The 20,955-nt window shown below is 45.7% G+C and overlaps 2 protein-coding genes across 2 annotated transcripts in view; one reads left to right on the top strand and one right to left on the bottom strand.

Moving 5' to 3' along the window:
* Window positions 1-11,539, top strand: LOC137790353 (coagulation factor IX). The gene is made up of 10 exons (XM_068584511.1): window positions 1-61; window positions 176-342; window positions 467-491; window positions 738-851; window positions 1,373-1,507; window positions 9,100-9,326; window positions 9,534-9,648; window positions 9,727-9,923; window positions 10,637-10,765; window positions 11,086-11,539. The coding sequence occupies exons 1-10, from the start codon at window positions 1-3 to the stop codon at window positions 11,494-11,496; spliced, it is 1,581 nt and encodes a 526-aa protein (XP_068440612.1). The 3' UTR covers window positions 11,497-11,539.
* masp1 (MBL associated serine protease 1) overlaps window positions 11,539-20,955 on the bottom strand; it is a 13,416-nt gene continuing 3,999 nt past the window's right edge. Inside the window, exons 4-13 of the mRNA XM_068584506.1 lie at window positions 20,692-20,820; window positions 20,136-20,332; window positions 19,923-20,070; window positions 19,554-19,672; window positions 17,852-17,930; window positions 16,377-16,511; window positions 16,021-16,095; window positions 14,925-15,172; window positions 14,438-14,626; window positions 11,539-14,178 (exon numbers count right to left, since the gene is read on the bottom strand). Of these exons, the coding sequence (XP_068440607.1) occupies window positions 13,753-14,178; window positions 14,438-14,626; window positions 14,925-15,172; window positions 16,021-16,095; window positions 16,377-16,511; window positions 17,852-17,930; window positions 19,554-19,672; window positions 19,923-20,070; window positions 20,136-20,332; window positions 20,692-20,820 (1,745 nt within the window). The 3' untranslated portion in view covers window positions 11,539-13,752. The remainder of the gene's footprint in view (window positions 14,179-14,437; window positions 14,627-14,924; window positions 15,173-16,020; window positions 16,096-16,376; window positions 16,512-17,851; window positions 17,931-19,553; window positions 19,673-19,922; window positions 20,071-20,135; window positions 20,333-20,691; window positions 20,821-20,955) is intronic.

Consider the following 20,955-nt stretch of genomic DNA (forward strand, 5'->3'; position numbering starts at 1 on the left):
ATGCTGCTGACCTGGACCCTCTGCTCTCTGCTCACCTGCTCTGCAGTGATCGAATGTACAGGTGAGACAGTGATGCTAGTACTACTACTGCAACACGGTACGATGTAGTAATTGCATTGCAATACAGTACTAGGCAGTACTACAGTCCAGAATATCAGAACCTTTGTCCCTCCAGTGTTCCTGACCCGGCCGGCGGCGGCCCGGGTCCTGGACCCGCCCAGGAGGCGGCGGGCCAACTCCTTCCTGGAAGAGGTTCTGCCTGGAGACCTGGAGAGGGAATGCCACGAGGAGCTTTGCTCGCAGGAGGAGGCCGCCGAGATCTTCCAGACCAGAGAGAAGACGGTAAGAACGGCCGCTGGGGTTGGGTCTGAGCGGCGGGAGACTGCGCACCACCCTGACTGTACGTAGAAGTACTCCCAGTACTCCCACTACTGCATGTACTACCTCCCAGTTTCTTGTTCCACAGCTGGAGTTCTGGTACAAATACACAAGTGAGTACATTCATCATGACATGAGGATTATTCTTCAAGGACCGATCCAGGTCCTGATTCATGTGGACCTGCCGATCCCTTCTAACCCAGCTCAGAGTCCAGCAGCTGTCAATCATTCTAGGTCGTCAGCTGTTGAAGATCTTAACGGACTCTGAACTCTTTGATCAAATTCATTTCAGAGTTGTGATTGATTATAAACTCAGTTTGAGTCGTGATGCGTTCGAGTGCCTCTCGTCTGTGCTGTAGATCTGAACCCATGTCAGACCAGCCCCTGTCTGAATGGAGGACTGTGCTCTCTGGACCGAGGAGACTTCCTGTGTCTCTGTCCTCCTGCGTACGGCGGCAGGACCTGCGCCTCAGGTGAGCAGTCCATGTCGACCTGGACCCTGAACGCCTCGTAGACATTGTGTTGAATCCTGTCACGAATACTTTGTGTTTTATGTGACTGTGGGCTCAGTGGCACTGAGATTCTTTTGAATGGAAAGTTACAAATGAAACCCATTATGAGAGTCCGAGAGGACCCCATTCAAATTTCTAGGATTTTTGTTCATTCGTATGATTTATATTTGAGATATTTGAGATATTTGTGGTACTTGCCATTCATGAAAACTCACCAAATGTTGCACGCTTGTCAGGCTTGGTGAAAATAGATGTATACGTTATAGGCGTCATTTTTGTGGAACAAATGGTACTCTTGCTCCCCGAGAAGTGTGACTGTCTCTACAAAAAAGCTTCTCAGACCCCCTAAGCTCCGCCTACATAGATTTCCACCATTTTGAATTTTGTGACAATCATATTCTTGTGAACTTGTCGTACACGTTGGATCCGATTCATACCAAACCTTCTGTCAGTAAACAGTAACAGAGGGATCTTGTGTGCAGAGGTGTTGGAGTGTCGCTATAGAAATGGCGGCTGCATGCAGTACTGCAGAGACCTGCAGGGCGGCGCTGCAGTTCAGTGTGGCTGCGCTGATGGATTCAGGCTGGAGGAGGACGGACAGAGCTGCTCTCAGACAGGTAACGCTCATGTTATCACAGACAGGTAACGCTCATGTTATCACAGGTAACGCTCATGTTATCACAGGTAACGCTCATGTTATCACAGACAGGTAACGCTCATGTTATCACAGGTAACGCTCATGTTATCACAGACAGGTAACGCTCATGTTATCACAGGTAACGCTCATGTTATCACAGACAGGTAACGCTCATGTTATCACTGGTAACGCTCATGTTATCACAGGTAACGCTCATGTTATAACAGGTAACGCTCATGTTATCACAGGTAACGCTCATGTTATCACAGACAGGTAACACTCATGTTATAACAGGTAACGCTCATGTTATCACAGATAGGTAACGCTTATGTTATCACAGACCGGTAACGCTCATGTTATAACAGGTAACGCTCATGTTATCACAGGTAACGCTCATGTTATCACAGGTAACGCTCATGTTATCACAGACAGGTAACACTCATGTTATAACAGGTAACGCTCATGTTATCACAGGTAACGCTCATGTTATAACAGGTAACGCTCATGTTATCACAGGTAACGCTCATGTTATCACAGACAGGTAACGCTCATGTTATAACAGGTAACGCTCATGTTATCACAGGTAACGCTCATGTTATCACAGACAGGTAACGCTCATGTTATAACAGGTAACGCTCATGTTATCACAGGTAACGCTCATGTTATCACAGGTAACGCTCATGTTATCACAGGTAACGCTCATGTTATAACAGGTAACGCTCATGTTATCACAGGTAGCGCTCATGTTATCACAGGTAACGCTCATGTTATCACAGGTAACGCTCATGTTATCACAGGTAACGCTCATGTTATCACAGGTAACGCTCATGTTATCACAGACAGGTAACGCTCATGTTATAACAGGTAACGCTCATGTTATAACAGGTAACGCTCATGTTATCACAGGTAACGCTCATGTTATCACAGGTAACGCTCATGTTATCACAGACAGGTAACGCTCATGTTATAACAGGTAACGCTCATGTTATAACAGGTAACGCTCATGTTATCACAGGTAACGCTCATGTTATCACAGGTAACGCTCATGTTATCACAGGTAACGCTCATGTTATCACAGGTAATGCTCATGTTATCACAGGTAACGCTCATGTTATCACAGGTAATGCTCATGTTATCACAGGTAACGCTCATGTTATCACAGGTAGCGCTCATGTTATCACAGGTAACGCTCATGTTATCACAGGTAACGCTCATGTTATCACAGACAGGTAACGCTCATGTTATCACAGATAACGCTCATGTTATCACAGACAGGTAACGCTCATGTTATAACAGGTAACGCTCATGTTATCACAGGTAACGCTCATGTTATCACAGGTAACGCTCATGTTATCACAGACAGGTAACGCTCATGTTATCACAGGTAACGCTCATGTTATCACAGGTAGCGCTCATGTTATCACAGACAGGTAACGCTCATGTTATCACAGGTAACGCTCATGTTATCATAGGTAACGCTCATGTTATCACAGACAGGTAACGCTCATGTTATAACAGGTAACGCTCATGTTATAACAGGTAACGCTCATGTTATCACAGGTAACGCTCATGTTATCACAGGTAACGCTCATGTTATCACAGACAGGTAACGCTCATGTTATAACAGGTAACGCTCATGTTATAACAGGTAACGCTCATGTTATCACAGGTAACGCTCATGTTATCACAGGTAGCGCTCATGTTATCACAGACAGGTAACGCTCATGTTATCACAGGTAACGCTCATGTTATCATAGGTAACGCTCATGTTATCACAGACAGGTAACGCTCATGTTATAACAGGTAACGCTCATGTTATAACAGGTAACGCTCATGTTATCACAGGTAACGCTCATGTTATCACAGGTAACGCTCATGTTATCACAGACAGGTAACGCTCATGTTATAACAGGTAACGCTCATGTTATAACAGGTAACGCTCATGTTATAACAGGTAACGCTCATGTTATCACAGGTAACGCTCATGTTATCACAGGTAACGCTCATGTTATAACAGGTAACGCTCATGTTATCACAGGTAACGCTCATGTTATCACAGGTAACGCTCATGTTATCACAGGTAACGCTCATGTTATCACAGGTAACGCTCATGTTATCACAGGTAATGCTCATGTTATCACAGGTAACGCTCATGTTATCACAGGTAGCGCTCATGTTATCACAGGTAACGCTCATGTTATCACAGGTAACGCTCATGTTATCACAGACAGGTAACGCTCATGTTATCACAGATAACGCTCATGTTATCACAGACAGGTAACACTCATGTTATAACAGGTAACGCTCATGTTATCACAGGTAACGCTCATGTTATCACAGACAGGTAACGCTCATGTTATCACAGACAGGTAACGCTCATGTTATCACAGGTAATGCTCATGTTATCACAGGTAACGCTCATGTTATCACAGGTAATGCTCATGTTATCACAGGTAACGCTCATGTTATCACAGGTAACGCTCATGTTATCACAGGTAACGCTCATGTTATCACAGACAGGTAACGCTCATGTTATCACAGATAACGCTCATGTTATCACAGACAGGTAACGCTCATGTTATAACAGGTAACGCTCATGTTATCACAGGTAACGCTCATGTTATCACAGGTAACGCTCATGTTATCACAGACAGGTAACGCTCATGTTATCACAGACAGGTAACGCTCATGTTATCACAGGTAACGCTCATGTTATCACAGGTAGCGCTCATGTTATCACAGGTAACGCTCATGTTATCACAGACAAGTAACACTCATGTTATCACAGGTAACGCTCATGTTATCACAGGTAACGCTCATGTTATCACAGGTAACGCTCATGTTATCACAGGTAACGCTCATGTTATCTCAGACAGGTAACGCTCATGTTATCACAGATAACGCTCATGTTATCACAGGTAACGCTCACGTTATCACAGACAGGTAACGCTCATGTTATCACAGACAGGTAACGCTCATGTTATCACAGGTAACGTTCATGTTATCACAGATAACGCTCATGTTATCACAGGTAACGCTCATGTTATCACAGATAACGCTCATGTTATCACAGACAGGTAACGCTCATGTTATCACAGGTAACGCTCATGTTATCACAGGTAACGCTCATGTTATCACAGGTAACGTTCATGTTATCACAGATAACGCTCATGTTATCACAGGTAACGCTCATGTTATCACAGATAACGCTCATGTTATCACAGGTAACGCTCATGTTATCACAGACAGGTAATGCTCATGTTATAACAGGTAACGCTCATGTTATCACAGGTAACGCTCATGTTATCACAGATAACGCTCATGTTATCACAGACAGGTAACGCTCATGTTATCACAGGTAACGCTCATGTTATCACAGGTAACGCTCATGTTATCACAGGTAACGTTCATGTTATCACAGATAACGCTCATGTTATCACAGGTAATGCTCATGTTATCACAGGTAATGCTCATGTTATCACAGGTAACGCTCATGTTATCACAGATAACGCTCATGTTATCACAGACAGGTAACGCTCATGTTATCACAGACAGGTAACGCTCATGTTATCACAGGTAATGCTCATGTTATCACAGGTAACGCTCATGTTATCACAGGTAATGCTCATGTTATCACAGGTAACGCTCATGTTATCACAGGTAACGCTCATGTTATCACAGGTAACGCTCATGTTATCACAGACAGGTAACGCTCATGTTATCACAGATAACGCTCATGTTATCACAGACAGGTAACGCTCATGTTATAACAGGTAACGCTCATGTTATCACAGGTAACGCTCATGTTATCACAGGTAACGCTCATGTTATCACAGACAGGTAACGCTCATGTTATCACAGACAGGTAACGCTCATGTTATCACAGGTAACGCTCATGTTATCACAGGTAGCGCTCATGTTATCACAGGTAACGCTCATGTTATCACAGACAGGTAACACTCATGTTATCACAGGTAACGCTCATGTTATCACAGGTAACGCTCATGTTATCACAGGTAACGCTCATGTTATCACAGGTAACGCTCATGTTATCTCAGACAGGTAACGCTCATGTTATCACAGATAACGCTCATGTTATCACAGGTAACGCTCACGTTATCACAGACAGGTAACGCTCATGTTATCACAGACAGGTAACGCTCATGTTATCACAGGTAACGTTCATGTTATCACAGATAACGCTCATGTTATCACAGGTAACGCTCATGTTATCACAGATAACGCTCATGTTATCACAGACAGGTAACGCTCATGTTATCACAGGTAACGCTCATGTTATCACAGGTAACGCTCATGTTATCACAGATAACGCTCATGTTATCACAGGTAACGCTCATGTTATCACAGACAGGTAATGCTCATGTTATAACAGGTAACGCTCATGTTATCACAGGTAACGCTCATGTTATCACAGATAACGCTCATGTTATCACAGACAGGTAACGCTCATGTTATCACAGGTAACGCTCATGTTATCACAGGTAACGCTCATGTTATCACAGGTAACGTTCATGTTATCACAGATAACGCTCATGTTATCACAGGTAATGCTCATGTTATCACAGGTAATGCTCATGTTATCACAGGTAACGCTCATGTTATCACAGATAACGCTCATGTTATCACAGACAGGTAACGCTCATGTTATCACAGACAGGTAACGCTCATGTTATCACAGGTAATGCTCATGTTATCACAGGTAACGCTCATGTTATCACAGGTAATGCTCATGTTATCACAGGTAACGCTCATGTTATCACAGGTAACGCTCATGTTATCACAGGTAACGCTCATGTTATCACAGACAGGTAACGCTCATGTTATCACAGATAACGCTCATGTTATCACAGACAGGTAACGCTCATGTTATAACAGGTAACGCTCATGTTATCACAGGTAACGCTCATGTTATCACAGGTAACGCTCATGTTATCACAGACAGGTAACGCTCATGTTATCACAGACAGGTAATGCTCATGTTATCACAGGTAACGCTCATGTTATCACAGATAACGCTCATGTTATCACAGACAGGTAACGCTCATGTTATCACAGACAGGTAACGCTCATGTTATCACAGGTAATGCTCATGTTATCACAGGTAACGCCCATGTTATCACAGGTAATGCTCATGTTATCACAGGTAACGCTCATGTTATCACAGGTAACGCTCATGTTATCACAGGTAACGCTCATGTTATCACAGACAGGTAACGCTCATGTTATCACAGATAACGCTCATGTTATCACAGACAGGTAACGCTCATGTTATAACAGGTAACGCTCATGTTATCACAGGTAACGCTCATGTTATCACAGGTAACGCTCATGTTATCACAGACAGGTAACGCTCATGTTATCACAGACAGGTAACGCTCATGTTATCACAGGTAGCGCTCATGTTATCACAGGTAACGCTCATGTTATCACAGACAGGTAACACTCATGTTATCACAGGTAACGCTCATGTTATCACAGGTAACGCTCATGTTATCACAGGTAACGCTCATGTTATCACAGGTAACGCTCATGTTATCTCAGACAGGTAACGCTCATGTTATCACAGATAACGCTCATGTTATCACAGGTAACGCTCACGTTATCACAGACAGGTAACGCTCATGTTATCACAGACAGGTAACGCTCATGTTATCACAGGTAACGTTCATGTTATCACAGATAACGCTCATGTTATCACAGGTAACGCTCATGTTATCACAGACAGGTAACGCTCATGTTATCACAGGTAACGCTCATGTTATCACAGGTAACGCTCATGTTATCACAGGTAACGTTCATGTTATCACAGATAACGCTCATGTTATCACAGGTAACGCTCATGTTATCACAGATAACGCTCATGTTATCACAGGTAACGCTCATGTTATCACAGACAGGTAATGCTCATGTTATAACAGGTAACGCTCATGTTATCACAGGTAACGCTCATGTTATCACAGATAACGCTCATGTTATCACAGACAGGTAACGCTCATGTTATCACAGGTAACGCTCATGTTATCACAGGTAACGCTCATGTTATCACAGGTAACGTTCATGTTATCACAGATAACGCTCATGTTATCACAGGTAATGCTCATGTTATCACAGGTAATGCTCATGTTATCACAGGTAACGCTCATGTTATCACAGATAACGCTCATGTTATCACAGACAGGTAACGCTCATGTTATCACAGATAACGCTCATGTTATAACAGGTAACGCTCATGTTATAACAGGTAACGCTCATGTTATCACAGGTAACGCTCATGTTATCACAGGTAACGCTCATGTTATCACAGACAGGTAACGCTCATGTTATCACAGGTAACGCTCATGTTATCACAGGTAATGCTCATGTTATCACAGGTAATGCTCATGTTATCACAGGTAACGCTCATGTTATCACAGACAGGTAACGCTCATGTTATCACAGATAACGCTCATGTTATCACAGACAGGTAACGTTCATGTTATCACAGGTAACGCTCATGTTATCACAGACAGGTAACGCTCATGTTATCACAGATAACGCTCATGTTATCACAGACAGGTAACGCTCATGTTATAACAGGTAACGCTCATGTTATCACAGGTAACGCTCATGTTATCACAGGTAACGCTCATGTTATCACAGATAACGCTCATGTTATCACAGACAGGTAACGCTCATGTTATCACAGATAACGCTCATGTTATAACAGGTAACGCTCATGTTATAACAGGTAACGCTCATGTTATCACAGGTAACGCTCATGTTATCACAGGTAACGCTCATGTTATCACAGACAGGTAACGCTCATGTTATCACAGGTAACGCTCATGTTATCACAGGTAACGCTCATGTTATCACAGGTAATGGTCATGTTATCACAGGTAACGCTCATGTTATCACAGACAGGTAACGCTCATGTTATCACAGATAACGCTCATGTTATCACAGACAGGTAACGCTCATGTTATAACAGGTAACGCTCATGTTATCACAGGTAACGCTCATGTTATCACAGGTAACGCTCATGTTATCACAGACAGGTAACGCTCATGTTATCACAGGTAACGCTCATGTTATCACAGGTAACGCTCATGTTATCACAGACAGGTAACGCTCATGTTATCACAGGTAACGCTCATGTTATCACAGACAGGTAACGCTCATGTTATCACAGGTAACGCTCATGTTATCACAGACAGGTAACGGTCATGTTATCACAGACAGGTAACACTTATAGTACTTATAATACCACTGTATAATCAGGTTATTGATTCTCTGGTGTGTTCATAATCAGGTTATTGATTCTCTGGTGTGTTCATAATCAGATTATGGATTCTCTGGTGTGTTCATAATCAGATTATGGATTCTCTGGTGTGTTCATAATCAGGTTATTGATTCTCTGGTGTGTTCATAATCAGGTTATTGATTGTCCCGACAGCATTCAGAGACGTAGCGTTTTTGACTCTCAGCATGAGATTAGTTGATGTTGATACGATGAACTGAACCTTCGTGTCTGTGTGTAAGCTCGTTGTGTAAACAGTGTTTCCTGTCCAGTGCCGTTCCCGTGTGGCCGGCGCCACAGAGGCTGGTCCGCGTACCGACGCCGCTCTCTGTCATCAGAGCAGGTCAACGCCACAATGGACGACCGCTGGACGGATCACCTGAACCTCACCGACACGGAGGAGCCGACGGGGAACCCGACGGAGCCGAGGGGGCCGAGGGAGGGGGCGGGTCGAATCGTGGGCGGAGTCCTGGAGCAACCAGGAGGGAGTCCTTGGCAGGTGTGGAGACATTATTAATGTATTTATTATGTACTCTTCAATAATAATAATATTATATTAAACATGTTTGTTGGATGTCTCTGTTAGTGATGACGCTACAGCTTTAAACCAAACACATTGTGTGCGTGTGTGTGCGTGTGTGTGTGTGTGTGTGTGTGTGTGTGTGTGTGTGTGTGTGTGTGTGCGTGCGTGTGCGTGCATGTTCAGGTTCTGCTTTGCAGGTCTGATGGGTATGGGTTCTGTGGGGGAACCCTGGTCTCAGACCGGTGGGTGGTCTCTGCCGCTCACTGCCTGGAGCAGCCTGCAGACCACGTGACCATAGGTGACCAATGAGTGAGTCCGGTGAATATTTCTGGTTCTTGGATATTGTTCCATGACGGACGAGCGTCTCTGTGGACAGGGGATCATGACAAGCGGCGTCCGGACCCGGGGGAGCAGGTGATCAAGGTCCAAAAGGTCTTCGTCCATCCTCACTTCCACTCCTTCACCTTCGACAGCGACGTGGCTCTGCTGTACCTCGCCAGGCCCGTCGTCAGGGGTCCCACCGCCGTGCCCGCCTGCCTGCCAGACCCCCAGCTCTCCAGATACCTGCTGCAGGTAACCAGACCCTAGCTCTCTAGATACCTGCTGTAGGTAACCAGACCTCAGCTCTTTAGATACCTGCAGCAGGTAACCAGACCCCAGCTCTCTAGATACCTGCTGCAGGTAATCAGACCCCAGCTCTCTAGATACCTGCTGCAGGTAACCAGACCCCAGCTCTCTAGATACCTGCTGTAGGTAACCAGACCCCAGCTCTCTAGATACCTGCTGTAGGTAACCAGACCTCAGCTCTTTAGATACCTGCAGCAGGTAACCAGACCCCAGCTCTCTAGATACCTGCTGTAGGTAACCAGACCCCAGCTCTCTAGATACCTGCTGTAGGTAACCAGACCCCAGCTCTCTAGATACCTGCTGTAGGTAACCAGACCCCAGCTCTCTAGATACCTGCTGTAGGTAACCAGACCCCAGCTCTCCAGATACCTGCTGCAGGTAACCAGACCCCAGCTCTCCAGATACCTGCTGCAGGTAACCAGACCCCAGCTCTCTGCATACCTGCTGCAGGTAACCAGACCCCAGCTCTCCAGCTACCTGCTGCAGGTAACCAGACCCCAGCTCTCCAGATACCTGCTGCAGGTAACCAGACCCCAGCTCTCTAGATACCTGCTGCAGGTAACCAGACCCCAACTCTCTGGATACCTGCTGCAAGTAAGTGTTGAAACTCTGGTGGTCTCTTAGTCCGCATGGTGGACTCGTTGTGTTTCTGTGTTCAGGAGGGTCACCGCGGCGTGGTGACGGGCTGGGGGGTCACGCACTACCTGGCCAGGTCCTCCTCCCGCTTCCTCAGGAAGGTCACGCTCCCAGTGGTCAGCTACAGGGACTGCACCGCCTCCACTGACCAGGTAACCAGAGAGAACATGTATGCACTGTTTAGAGAACCTGTTCTATACAGTATAGAGAATCTGTTCTATACTGTATAGAGAACATGCTTTATACCGTATAGAGAACATGTTCTATACTGTATGGAGAATCTGTTCTATACTGTATAGAGAACATGCTTTATACCGTATAGAGAACATTTTCTATACTGTATGGAGAATAAAGAACATGCTTTATACTCTATAGAGTCTATACAGTATAAAGCGACTGGAGCGAAGCCTTTAATCACGTGACAATAGTCTCCAGCTCGTCTCTATTGTCTCTCCCCTCGTCCGTCCTGCAGGTGATCACAGACAACATGTTCTGTGCCGGGTATCTGGATGTGGGGCTGGACGCCTGCAGCGGAGACAGCGGAGGACCGTTCGTAGTGGACTACAGAGGAACCTGGTTTCTGACCGGAGTCGTCAGCTGGGGAGAAGAATGTGCTCAGAGGGGGAAATATGGAGTTTATGCCCGGCTGGGGAACTTCCTGAACTGGATCCGAGACACCATGGAGAGACTGGACCTGAATGCTACTGAGAGCTCAGACACCATGGAGAGACCGGACCTGAATGCTACTGAGAGCTCAGACACCATGGAGAGACCGGACCTGAATGCTACTGAGAGCTCAGACACCATGGAGAGACCGGACCTGAATGCTACTGAGAGCTCAGACACCATGGAGAGACCGGACCTGAACAGTACTGAGAGATGAGGCAAAAAGAACTAACAAACAGACCCTTACCAAATTGTTCTAATTTCAAGCACAGCGAGCCAAACAAAGACTTTAATAGTTTAACATGAAAGAATCACGAGGCGGTGTTGGAGTGATAATTTTATTTTGCATTATTTAATTTGAGGATAGAAGTTATTGTTTGTTGTAACATTGTGTCCCACACAAATAGCACATCAATACAAACTTTTCATCTGATAAAGGACTGCACCATACACACTACTTAATACTTTATATATACTGGATATGTCAGCATTGACACGTCATTCAACATTGCTGCTTAATACAAAAGGAAAACTCCCACAGTTCTCATTTGAGCTGTATATATTCACACTTCTCAATGGGTGGGGTTTTCATCTGCCTGAGGAATTTATACCGGTGGGTCAGAGATACCAACTTGGTTTGGGACGGTGGATGTCCCCCATGTGGTGAAGGTCAGTCACCCCTCACTCGGACCATGACGCTCCCCTGAGCTGTGGACTCAAAGTCTGGTTCAAGTGACATCTATGTATATTTCTCAACACATTATAAAATAAAATACTTCTGGATTGTGACTGTAGAACAGTTTTGAAACATTTTTGTGTTCAGGAGTTTTTGTTCTAAAATCATGTCTCATTGATGCACTGAAGTCTTCCTCAGTCTATCCGCCGGTGGAACAGGTCCAGCTAGACCCTTGGTCCGTCTCTGAAAGATTTTCATTTAATTATTTTATCTTCACTAACCCTTTGCAAGTAGAGCAGTTACCAGTATGTGGTGCATACTGCACCTGTTCATTAGTAATAAACCCTCTCCTGTTATTGGCCATGGCCCCCAGCAGAGAATGCTCCTGATTTATTTTTGCTATATAATTAGAGGCTTTTTTTTTGGTGTGACAAACATTTGCTGGGTTTTGTCTCTGTGATGTTGATCTGCTCCTCACTATTCATACAAACAATGTGTTCAGAATTAAATTGTTACCTACAGCACAAAAGTGCATCACTGTATTTTTTCATATTGCTGAAGAAAATATTGTGCAGCTCTAATATGATACATACAAAAGAGTGTACAAATATACAACACAGTAGTGAAGAGGTACAATGTATAAGAAGTGTCATAGTGAAGTGAAATAGTATGAAGATTTGTTTGGCTGTGGATGGGACAAAGGAGTGGGCCCAGCACGGATCCTTGGGGAACACCTTGTGTGCCTGTGGATGGGACAAAGGAGTGGGCCCAGCACAGATTCTTGGGAGCACCTTGTGTGGCTGTGGATGGGACAAAGAAGTGGGCCCAGTACGGAACCTTGGGGAACACCTTGTGTGGCTGTGGATGGGACAAAGAAGTGGGCCCAGTACGGATCCTCGGAAAACACCTTGTGTGGCTGCGGATGGGACAAAGGAGTGGGCCCTGTATGGATCCTTGGGGAACACCTTGTGTGGCTGCGGATAGGACAAAGGAGTGGGCCCAGCACGGATCCTTGGGGAACACCTTGTGTGGCTGTGGATGGGACAAAGAAGTGGGCCTAGCACAGATTCTTGGGGAACACATTGTGTGGCTGTGGATGGGACAAAGGAGTGGGCCCAGCAGGGATCCTTGGGAGCACCATGTGTGGCTGTGGATGGGACAAAGAAGTGGGCCGAGTATGGAACCTTGGAGAACACATTGTGTGGCTGTGGATGAGACAAAGGAGTGGGCCCAGCACAGATCCTTGGGAGCACCTTGTGTGGCTGTGGATGGGACAAAGAAGTGGGCCTAGCACAGATTCTTGGGAGCACCTTGTGTGGCTGTGGATGGGACAAAGAAGTGGGCCGAGTATGGAACCTTGGGGAACACATTGTGTGGCTGTGGATGGGACAACGGAGTGGGCCCAGCACGGATCCTTGGGAGCACCTTGTGTGGCTGTGGATGGGACAAAGAAGTGGGCCGAGTATGGAACCTTGGGGAACACCTTGTGCGGCTGTGGATGGGACAAAGGATTGAGCCCAGTCCAGCACCTTTGGGAAAATCTACTATCTTTCTGTAGTTTTTGTATCCTGGGGTTTGGGCAGAATACAAACTGGAGTGGTTCAAATAGCTTACTGGAGTGCAGGTTGGTTTGGAGTTGTGTGACAACGAGACATTCGAGGGTACGCAGAGAGGACATCAGAAAGCTGGAGTCACTGATGATGATGGAGAAGGAGGCCAATTCGGCAGAAGTGAGGTTATCTTTGTAAGTGAGACCTCTCTTTCACCATGTCTCACTGCCTGTCTCCGCTTGTTTCACTACCAGGGGGAAGTCTGAAGCTGCTTCTGTATCCACTCCATATAATTAGCCACTCGGGTGTAGACACCGTACACCCTCTGACTCCCGCAGTCCTCCGGTCCTGCCCAGGACACTAACCCAAACACCACCCACCTCCTGCTAACCGCGTCCTCCATCACAAACGCCCCCCCGCTGTCCCCTAGGCAAGTATCCTTCCCGCCCTCCAAGAATCCAGCGCAGAACATGTTGTCTGTGATGTTGTAGCTGACGGAGCGCGAGGCGTAGCTCCCCTCACACTCCTCCTGAGAAACCACCGGCAGCTTCACATACTGCAAAAGGTCAGAGGTCAGCTTGGTGGGGTCACTTGAGGAGGTGATATTGAAGCTGGATATTCCCCACCCAGCAACTAAACCCAACGAGTTAGGGAGAGGTGAAGAGGGTTCATCCTGAAAAGGAGAGAGGGAGAGATAATAGTCATCCGAAAGCATGCCCTAACATGATGAAGTATTGTTGCGGGCAGAGCTAAGGTGTTGGTAAACTACTTCTAGAAACACGTTTTGTTGTCTTGTTTTATTTTTTTAAATGTCTGAAATTTATAATATAATGTTACATAATGTCACGATACTTATAACTGGTTGTGAGGTGTAGGCAAACAGAAGTTGTATCATACAGTGGTAGTATCAGTAGTACTTGTGGTACTTGTACCTTGTTGTGAGGTGGAGGCAGACACACAGGACGGATGAACTCAGTAAACTCTACCGGCTGCTCCAGCCTCAGCAAAGCGATGTCGTTGTTGTAGTTGTCCGGTTGAAAGTTCGGGTGAAGGAATATTTTCTCCACCGAACGGTTGGTGGCCAGATGTTTGTTTGCAGCATCATGGATACCCAGAAACACCTGAAACGCATGGACTGGTTACGCTGGTTTTACTATTCAAACTGGATGTACAAGTTAAACTGGTTGGACTGTGTGTGACCATGTGATGGACAGGTACCAGGAAATCCCATGACCACAGACTGCAATCAGCATAGAGTTCAGTCAGATGGTCACAGAAGCAATTAGAAGCATGAGTATCTTTGTTTGCACATAATATCAAACTCCAATGACTAGCTTGTTGTTAATAACTCAACGTCCGACATTAAATAATATTAAAAGTTTAAATGTAAAATGAACATTATTATAAAGAAGTCAAGACCTTGACGTGTTCAGGGGCCACAGGGACGACGGTGGTGTCCCTCCGCTGGGACCTCAGGACGTGGGCCGCTGTGAGGACCCAGGATTGGGACAGCAGGGCCCCGGAGCCAAACCAGAGGTCTTCTGGGACCCGGGACAAGTCCTCCACACTGAGAAGGACCTGCCAAGGGAACAGGCCGGGCTCGGCCCCGCGACCTCCAACAATCCGCTTCACGTGAGGTGGGAGGGAGCGGGATGGACGGCCGCAGGCTGGACAGACACATGGAGAAACAAACTCAGAGCTGCTTCGTGTACTGCTTCATGTACTGCTTTACGCCCCCAGGATTAGTATTGGAGTCCAGAACTAACCGAGTAGTCTTGGAGTCCAGAACTAAACAATTCGTCGGTAATGGAGGAAAATAAGAACAACCCCAGGTTTCTCTTTAGCACTGTGGGTAGGCTGACGGAGTCACAACTTTGTGGATCTGTGTATTCCTACAGACCTCAGTAGTAATGACTTCATGAACTTCTTCAATGATAAGATCCCGGGTATTAGAGGCAGAATCGGCAATCTCCTGCCCTCGGCCACTGCTGGTCCATCCTCAGGTGAAGTAGCCCCTGATGTGTTTTTTTCCCATTAGAAGTTTTTACTTCTAAACTTTGTACATGTCTCCTGGAGGCTGTTCTGACGAGGCTGCTGACAGAAGATTTCCCTTCAACATACAAACTATAGGGAGACTGATGATCGAACCATCTACCTTTTGGTCTCAGACCGACCACTCATCCCCATGAGCTACAGCCAGCTCCTTATTCACTGCCTCTCTACTAGATTATCATCTCAAACCTTTCCTTCATCTCCAAGATACTGGAGAAAGTAGTCGCAAACCAGTTGTGTGACTTTCTACGTAACGATAGTTTATTTGAGGAGTTTCAGTCAGGATTTAGAAAGCGCCGTAGCACAGAGACTAGTCACAATTACTAATGACCTTCTAGATGCATCAGATAGAGGACTTGTCTCTGGTCTTGTTAGACTTTAGTGCTGATAAAGGACTTGTCTCTGTTCTAACTCCGTCCTCCATCTAACCCTAACCCAGGGAGTGTGTTATTATGAAGTTTACCTGGCAGACAGCTCGGCAGTCGTGTTCCTGATTCTGAGTTAACCCATTCTCCACTCGGCCCACAACTGTAGAGACCTACCACACACACACATGCACACACATGCACACACACACACACGCACACACACACACACACACACACACAATCGTGTTTGGACCTGTATGTGTGTACGATGAATTTATGACATACTATACTATGACTTTTCAAACATGTTGGTCCATATTACTGTTTCATATTTTTAGTACCATGACATTTCTATGGCATACTAAGTACTTTTTATTATTTCATATTCACACTAAGTACTTTTTATTATTTCATATTCACACTAAGTACTTTGGGTACTTGGGGTTCTTACGGCTGCTGTCGCTGAGCTGGAGACGGTCCTCCCTGCAGACGTAGTGGACCGTCGATCCAAACTGTGTGCTGTTGTCTTTACTTCCAAACACCAATTCGGCCATGACGACCAACCTCGGACTCCCACAATCCACCACTGTGAAAGAGAGACGTCCAATCAGCTTCCAGTGTGGAGGGGGAGGAGCAGTGAGGAGGAACCAATGAAGAAGACCCAGATGGTCTGAGGGGGACGTATACATATACAATTTAATTTAGTTTTTTAAAATGTATTTCTTTTCTGTAAGTCTTTTCTGCTCCTTTTTACAGTATTTATATTGTAATTTTTAGCATTACATCCGTTTATATATATATATATATATATATATATATATATATATATATATATATATATATATATATATATATATATGTGTGTGTGTGTGTATGTATATTTATAGCATTATATTATTATTATATATTCAGACAGAAGTAGAAACACAATCTTTAAATCTCATTGGTCCTAACTTAAGAGTTAAATATTATTATAATTATTGTCATCAGCTTGTTTGACAAAAAACAAACGACTGGAGATTCATTTTATATTTGTTTTATTAGAAAATACTATAAAAATATTAACAAACATCAAAATAGTTCCTACAGGTTTCTATGAGCCAATAAGAATTACTCTCTGACTAATCTCCACTTTGATTGGTTAGGATGTGCAGGAAGAGCTCCGCCTCCCAGAGTCTGTTTCTAGAGGGAAAGAGACAGAAAACGTGACGACCTGATCTGAGGTCAGTGCTACAGTTACTATGTACATATATGTACAATTACTACATGTACAGTTACTATGTACATATATGTACAATTACTACATGTACAGTTACTATGTACATATATGTACAATTACTACATGTACAGTTACTATGTACATATATGTACAATTACTACATGTACAGTTACTATGTACATATGTGTACAATTACGACTTGTACAGTTACTGTGTACATATATGTACTACATGCACAGTTACTATGTACATATATGTACAATTTCTACATGTACAGTTACTATGTACATATTGTGGCAGGCCCTGACGGCCCGCCACTGGCAGCCTGGCAGTACCTGTACATATAGTACCTGTACTTACAGTAATGTACCTACAGTACCTGTACTAATAGTACTTGTACTTACAGTAATGTACTTACAGTACCTGTACTTACAGTACCTGTACTAACAGTACCTGTACTTACAGTACCTGTACTAACAGTACCTGTACTTACAGTACCTGTACTTACAGTACCTGTACTAACAGTACCTGTACTAACAGTACCTGTACTTACAGTACCTGTACTTACAGTACCTGTACTTACAGTACCTGTACTAACAGTACCTGGGTACAGCAATGCATCTAAACAGACGTTTCCCTTGAAGTTGAACACTTGACTTAACACTTGACGTTTCTTCAAGTTCTCGTGATGCAGAACGAGTTCTTACTCTGACAGGAAGGAGGACGGCCACTCCAAGAGCCATCGGACCTGCAGACCATCTGATAGTGACCCAGATCCTCTCCGTCCTGGACCACAAGACCACGAAAAGACAGGAGACCACGAGACAAAAGACCACGAGACACGAGAGACCACGAGACAAGAGACCACAAGACGAGAGACGAGAGACCACGAGACGAGAGACGAGAGACCACGAGACGAGAGACGAGAGACCACGAGACAAGAGACGAGAGACCACGAGACGAGAGACCACGAGACGAGAGACCACGAGACGAGAGACGAGAGACCACGAGACACGAGACGAGAGACCACGAGACGAGAGACCACGAGACGAGAAACGAGAGACCACGAGACGAGACACCACGAGACGAGAGACCACGAGACGAGAGACCACGAGACGAGAGACGAGAGACCACGAGACGAGAGACCAGAAGACGAGAGACCACGAGACAAGAGACGAGAGACCACAAAGAGACAGGAGACCACGAGACAAGAGACCACAAGACACGAGAGACCACGAGACAAGAGACCACAAGACGAGAGACCACGAGACAAGAGACGAGAGACCACAAAGAGACAGGAGACCACGAGACAAGAGACCACAAAGAGAGAGGAGACCACGAGACAAGAGACCACAAAGAGACAGGAGACCACGAGACAAGAGACCACAAAGAGAGAGGAGACCACGAGACAAGAGACGAGAGACCACGAGACATGAGAGACCACGAGACAAGAGACCACAAGACGAGAGATGAGACGAGAGACCAAGAGACCAAGAGACGAGAGACCACGAGACGAGAGACCACGATACAAGAGACAAGAGACCACAAAGAGACAGGAGACCACGAGACAAGAGACCACAAAGAGAGAGGAGATCACGAGACAAGAGACGAGAGACCATGAGACGAGAGACCACGAGACGAGAGACCACAAGACGAGAGACCACGAGACAAGAGACGAGAGACCACAAAGAGACAGGAGACCACAAGACAAGAGACCACAAAGAGACAGGAGACCACGAGACAAGAGACCACGACACAGGTCTATAGTTGGGACTGGTTCAGGTCTATAGTTAGGACTGGTTCAGGTCTATAGTTAGAGCTGGTTCAGGTCTATAGTTAGAGCTGGTTCAGGTCTACAGTTAGGACTGGTTCAGGTCTACAGTTAGAGCTGGTTCAGGTCTATAGTTAGAGCTGGTTCAGGTCTACAGTTAGGACTGGTTCAGGTCTACAGTTAGAGCTGGTTCAGGTCTATAGTTAGAGCTGGTTCAGGTCTATAGTTAGAGCTGGTTCAGGTCTATAGTTAGAGCTGGTTCGGGTCTATAGTTAGAGCTGGTTCGGGTCTATAGTTAGAGCTGGTTCAGGTCTATAGTTAGAGCTGGTTCAGGTCTATAGTTAGGACTGGTTCAGGTCTATAGTTTGAGCTGGTTCAGGTCTATAGCTAGAGCTGGTTCAGGTCTATAGTTAGAGCTGGTTCAGGTCTATAGTTAGAGCTGGTTCAGGTCTATAGTTAGAGCTGGTTCAGGTCTATAGTTAGGACTGGTTCAGGTCTATAGTTAGAGCTGGTTCAGGTCTATAGTTAGAGCTGGTTCAGGTCTATAGTTAGAGCTGGTTCAGGTCTATAGTTAGAGCTGGTTCAGGTCTATAGTTAGGACTGGCTGGTGTTCCACGGTGAGAGCAGGTGTGTTCTACCTTCAGTAGTGTGAATCCAGGTGAGCAGGTGACCAGGATGTGGTCTTTAAAGGAGTATTCTGATTGGACGGGAGTCAGCAGGGCATTGGGCGGGGTTTCAGGTGTATGGCACTTACTTCCTGTCACGACAAAATAAAAGCCTTTCTGGTAAGCGTCTGCTCACTGCTGTGTGTGCACCAGTGTGTAGTACACAGTGCGTATCTACCTGTAGAGGTGTACCACTGTGTAGTACATTGTGTGTATCACCTGTAGAGGTGTACCACTGTGTAGTACAGTGTGTGTATCACCTGTAGAGGTGTACCACTGTGTAGTACAGTGTGTGTATCACCTGTAGAGGTGTACCACTGTGTAGTACAGTGTGTGTATCACCTGTAGAGGTGTAGGTGATCCTCCAGCCCAGGTGCTCTCCTGAGTTGTCACTGTGGAAGGACACGGTGACGTCGTTGCTGTCAGTCTGAAGGTCACCTGGAGGTCGATCTCCACAGAACGGACCGAACTTGCTGCTGCCCGCTGAGATCTGAGAGGGAGACAGGTGTGTGTGTACAGGTGTGTGTGTACAGGTGTCTGTGTGTGTGTCCTCACCTGGAGCTGGTCGTAGGGGCAGCGGGCATCAGGGTGGTCCTCCACGTCAAAGCGAGAGTCGAACCGGAGCAGAATCCTGAAGCCCGGCTCCAGCTGCAGCCGGTACGAGCAGTCTGAGCTCTTTGGGTACGGAGACGGGAAATCTACACTGCTGAGCACACCGGAGCGCTCCCTGAACACACCACCACTGCAGTGCACTGCACACACACACACACACACACACACACACACACACACACTGGTCACATGACACATTGATCATTCTGCTCTCATGATCAATACACTCATTGGTGTTTTACAAAGTGTCTGCTTTATGAATAAATTAAATTATACATTGATAGTGTCTTTCTGTGTGTGTGTGTGTGTGTGTGTCCGTGTGCGTGTGCGTGTGTGTGTTTGACACAGTTTAGATCAGTTCATTGGGTCTAGAGAGATTCCTCCACACAGAAACACAGAAACTCCTCCACACAGTAAATATTTACACAATTAGCAGCAACTGTCAGTCAAACAGAGTCCAGACACACACACACACACACACACACACACACACACACACCTGTGCAGGTGCGGTTGTCGGCGTGCAGCAGGTATCCATGGCGACAGGAGCAGTAGTACCCCCCGATGTAGTTGTGACAGAAGTGGTCACACGGCTCTTCGTCAAGGTCTTCATCACACTCGTCCACGTCTGAGGAGAAGGAGAGCAGTTAGTCTGGAGGAGGAGGAAGAGGAGGACAGGTCTTATCTGGAGATAGAGTCCTGTAAACACTGTGGGACCAGCAGAGACCAGACCTGGTTCTATGCTGCCCCCGCAGCACTGTAG

Source organism: Clinocottus analis, unplaced genomic scaffold (genome assembly GCF_023055335.1).
Source record: "Clinocottus analis isolate CAN_PGR_092001 unplaced genomic scaffold, fCliAna1.0.p SCAF_2, whole genome shotgun sequence".
NCBI lineage: Eukaryota > Metazoa > Chordata > Actinopteri > Perciformes > Cottidae > Clinocottus > Clinocottus analis.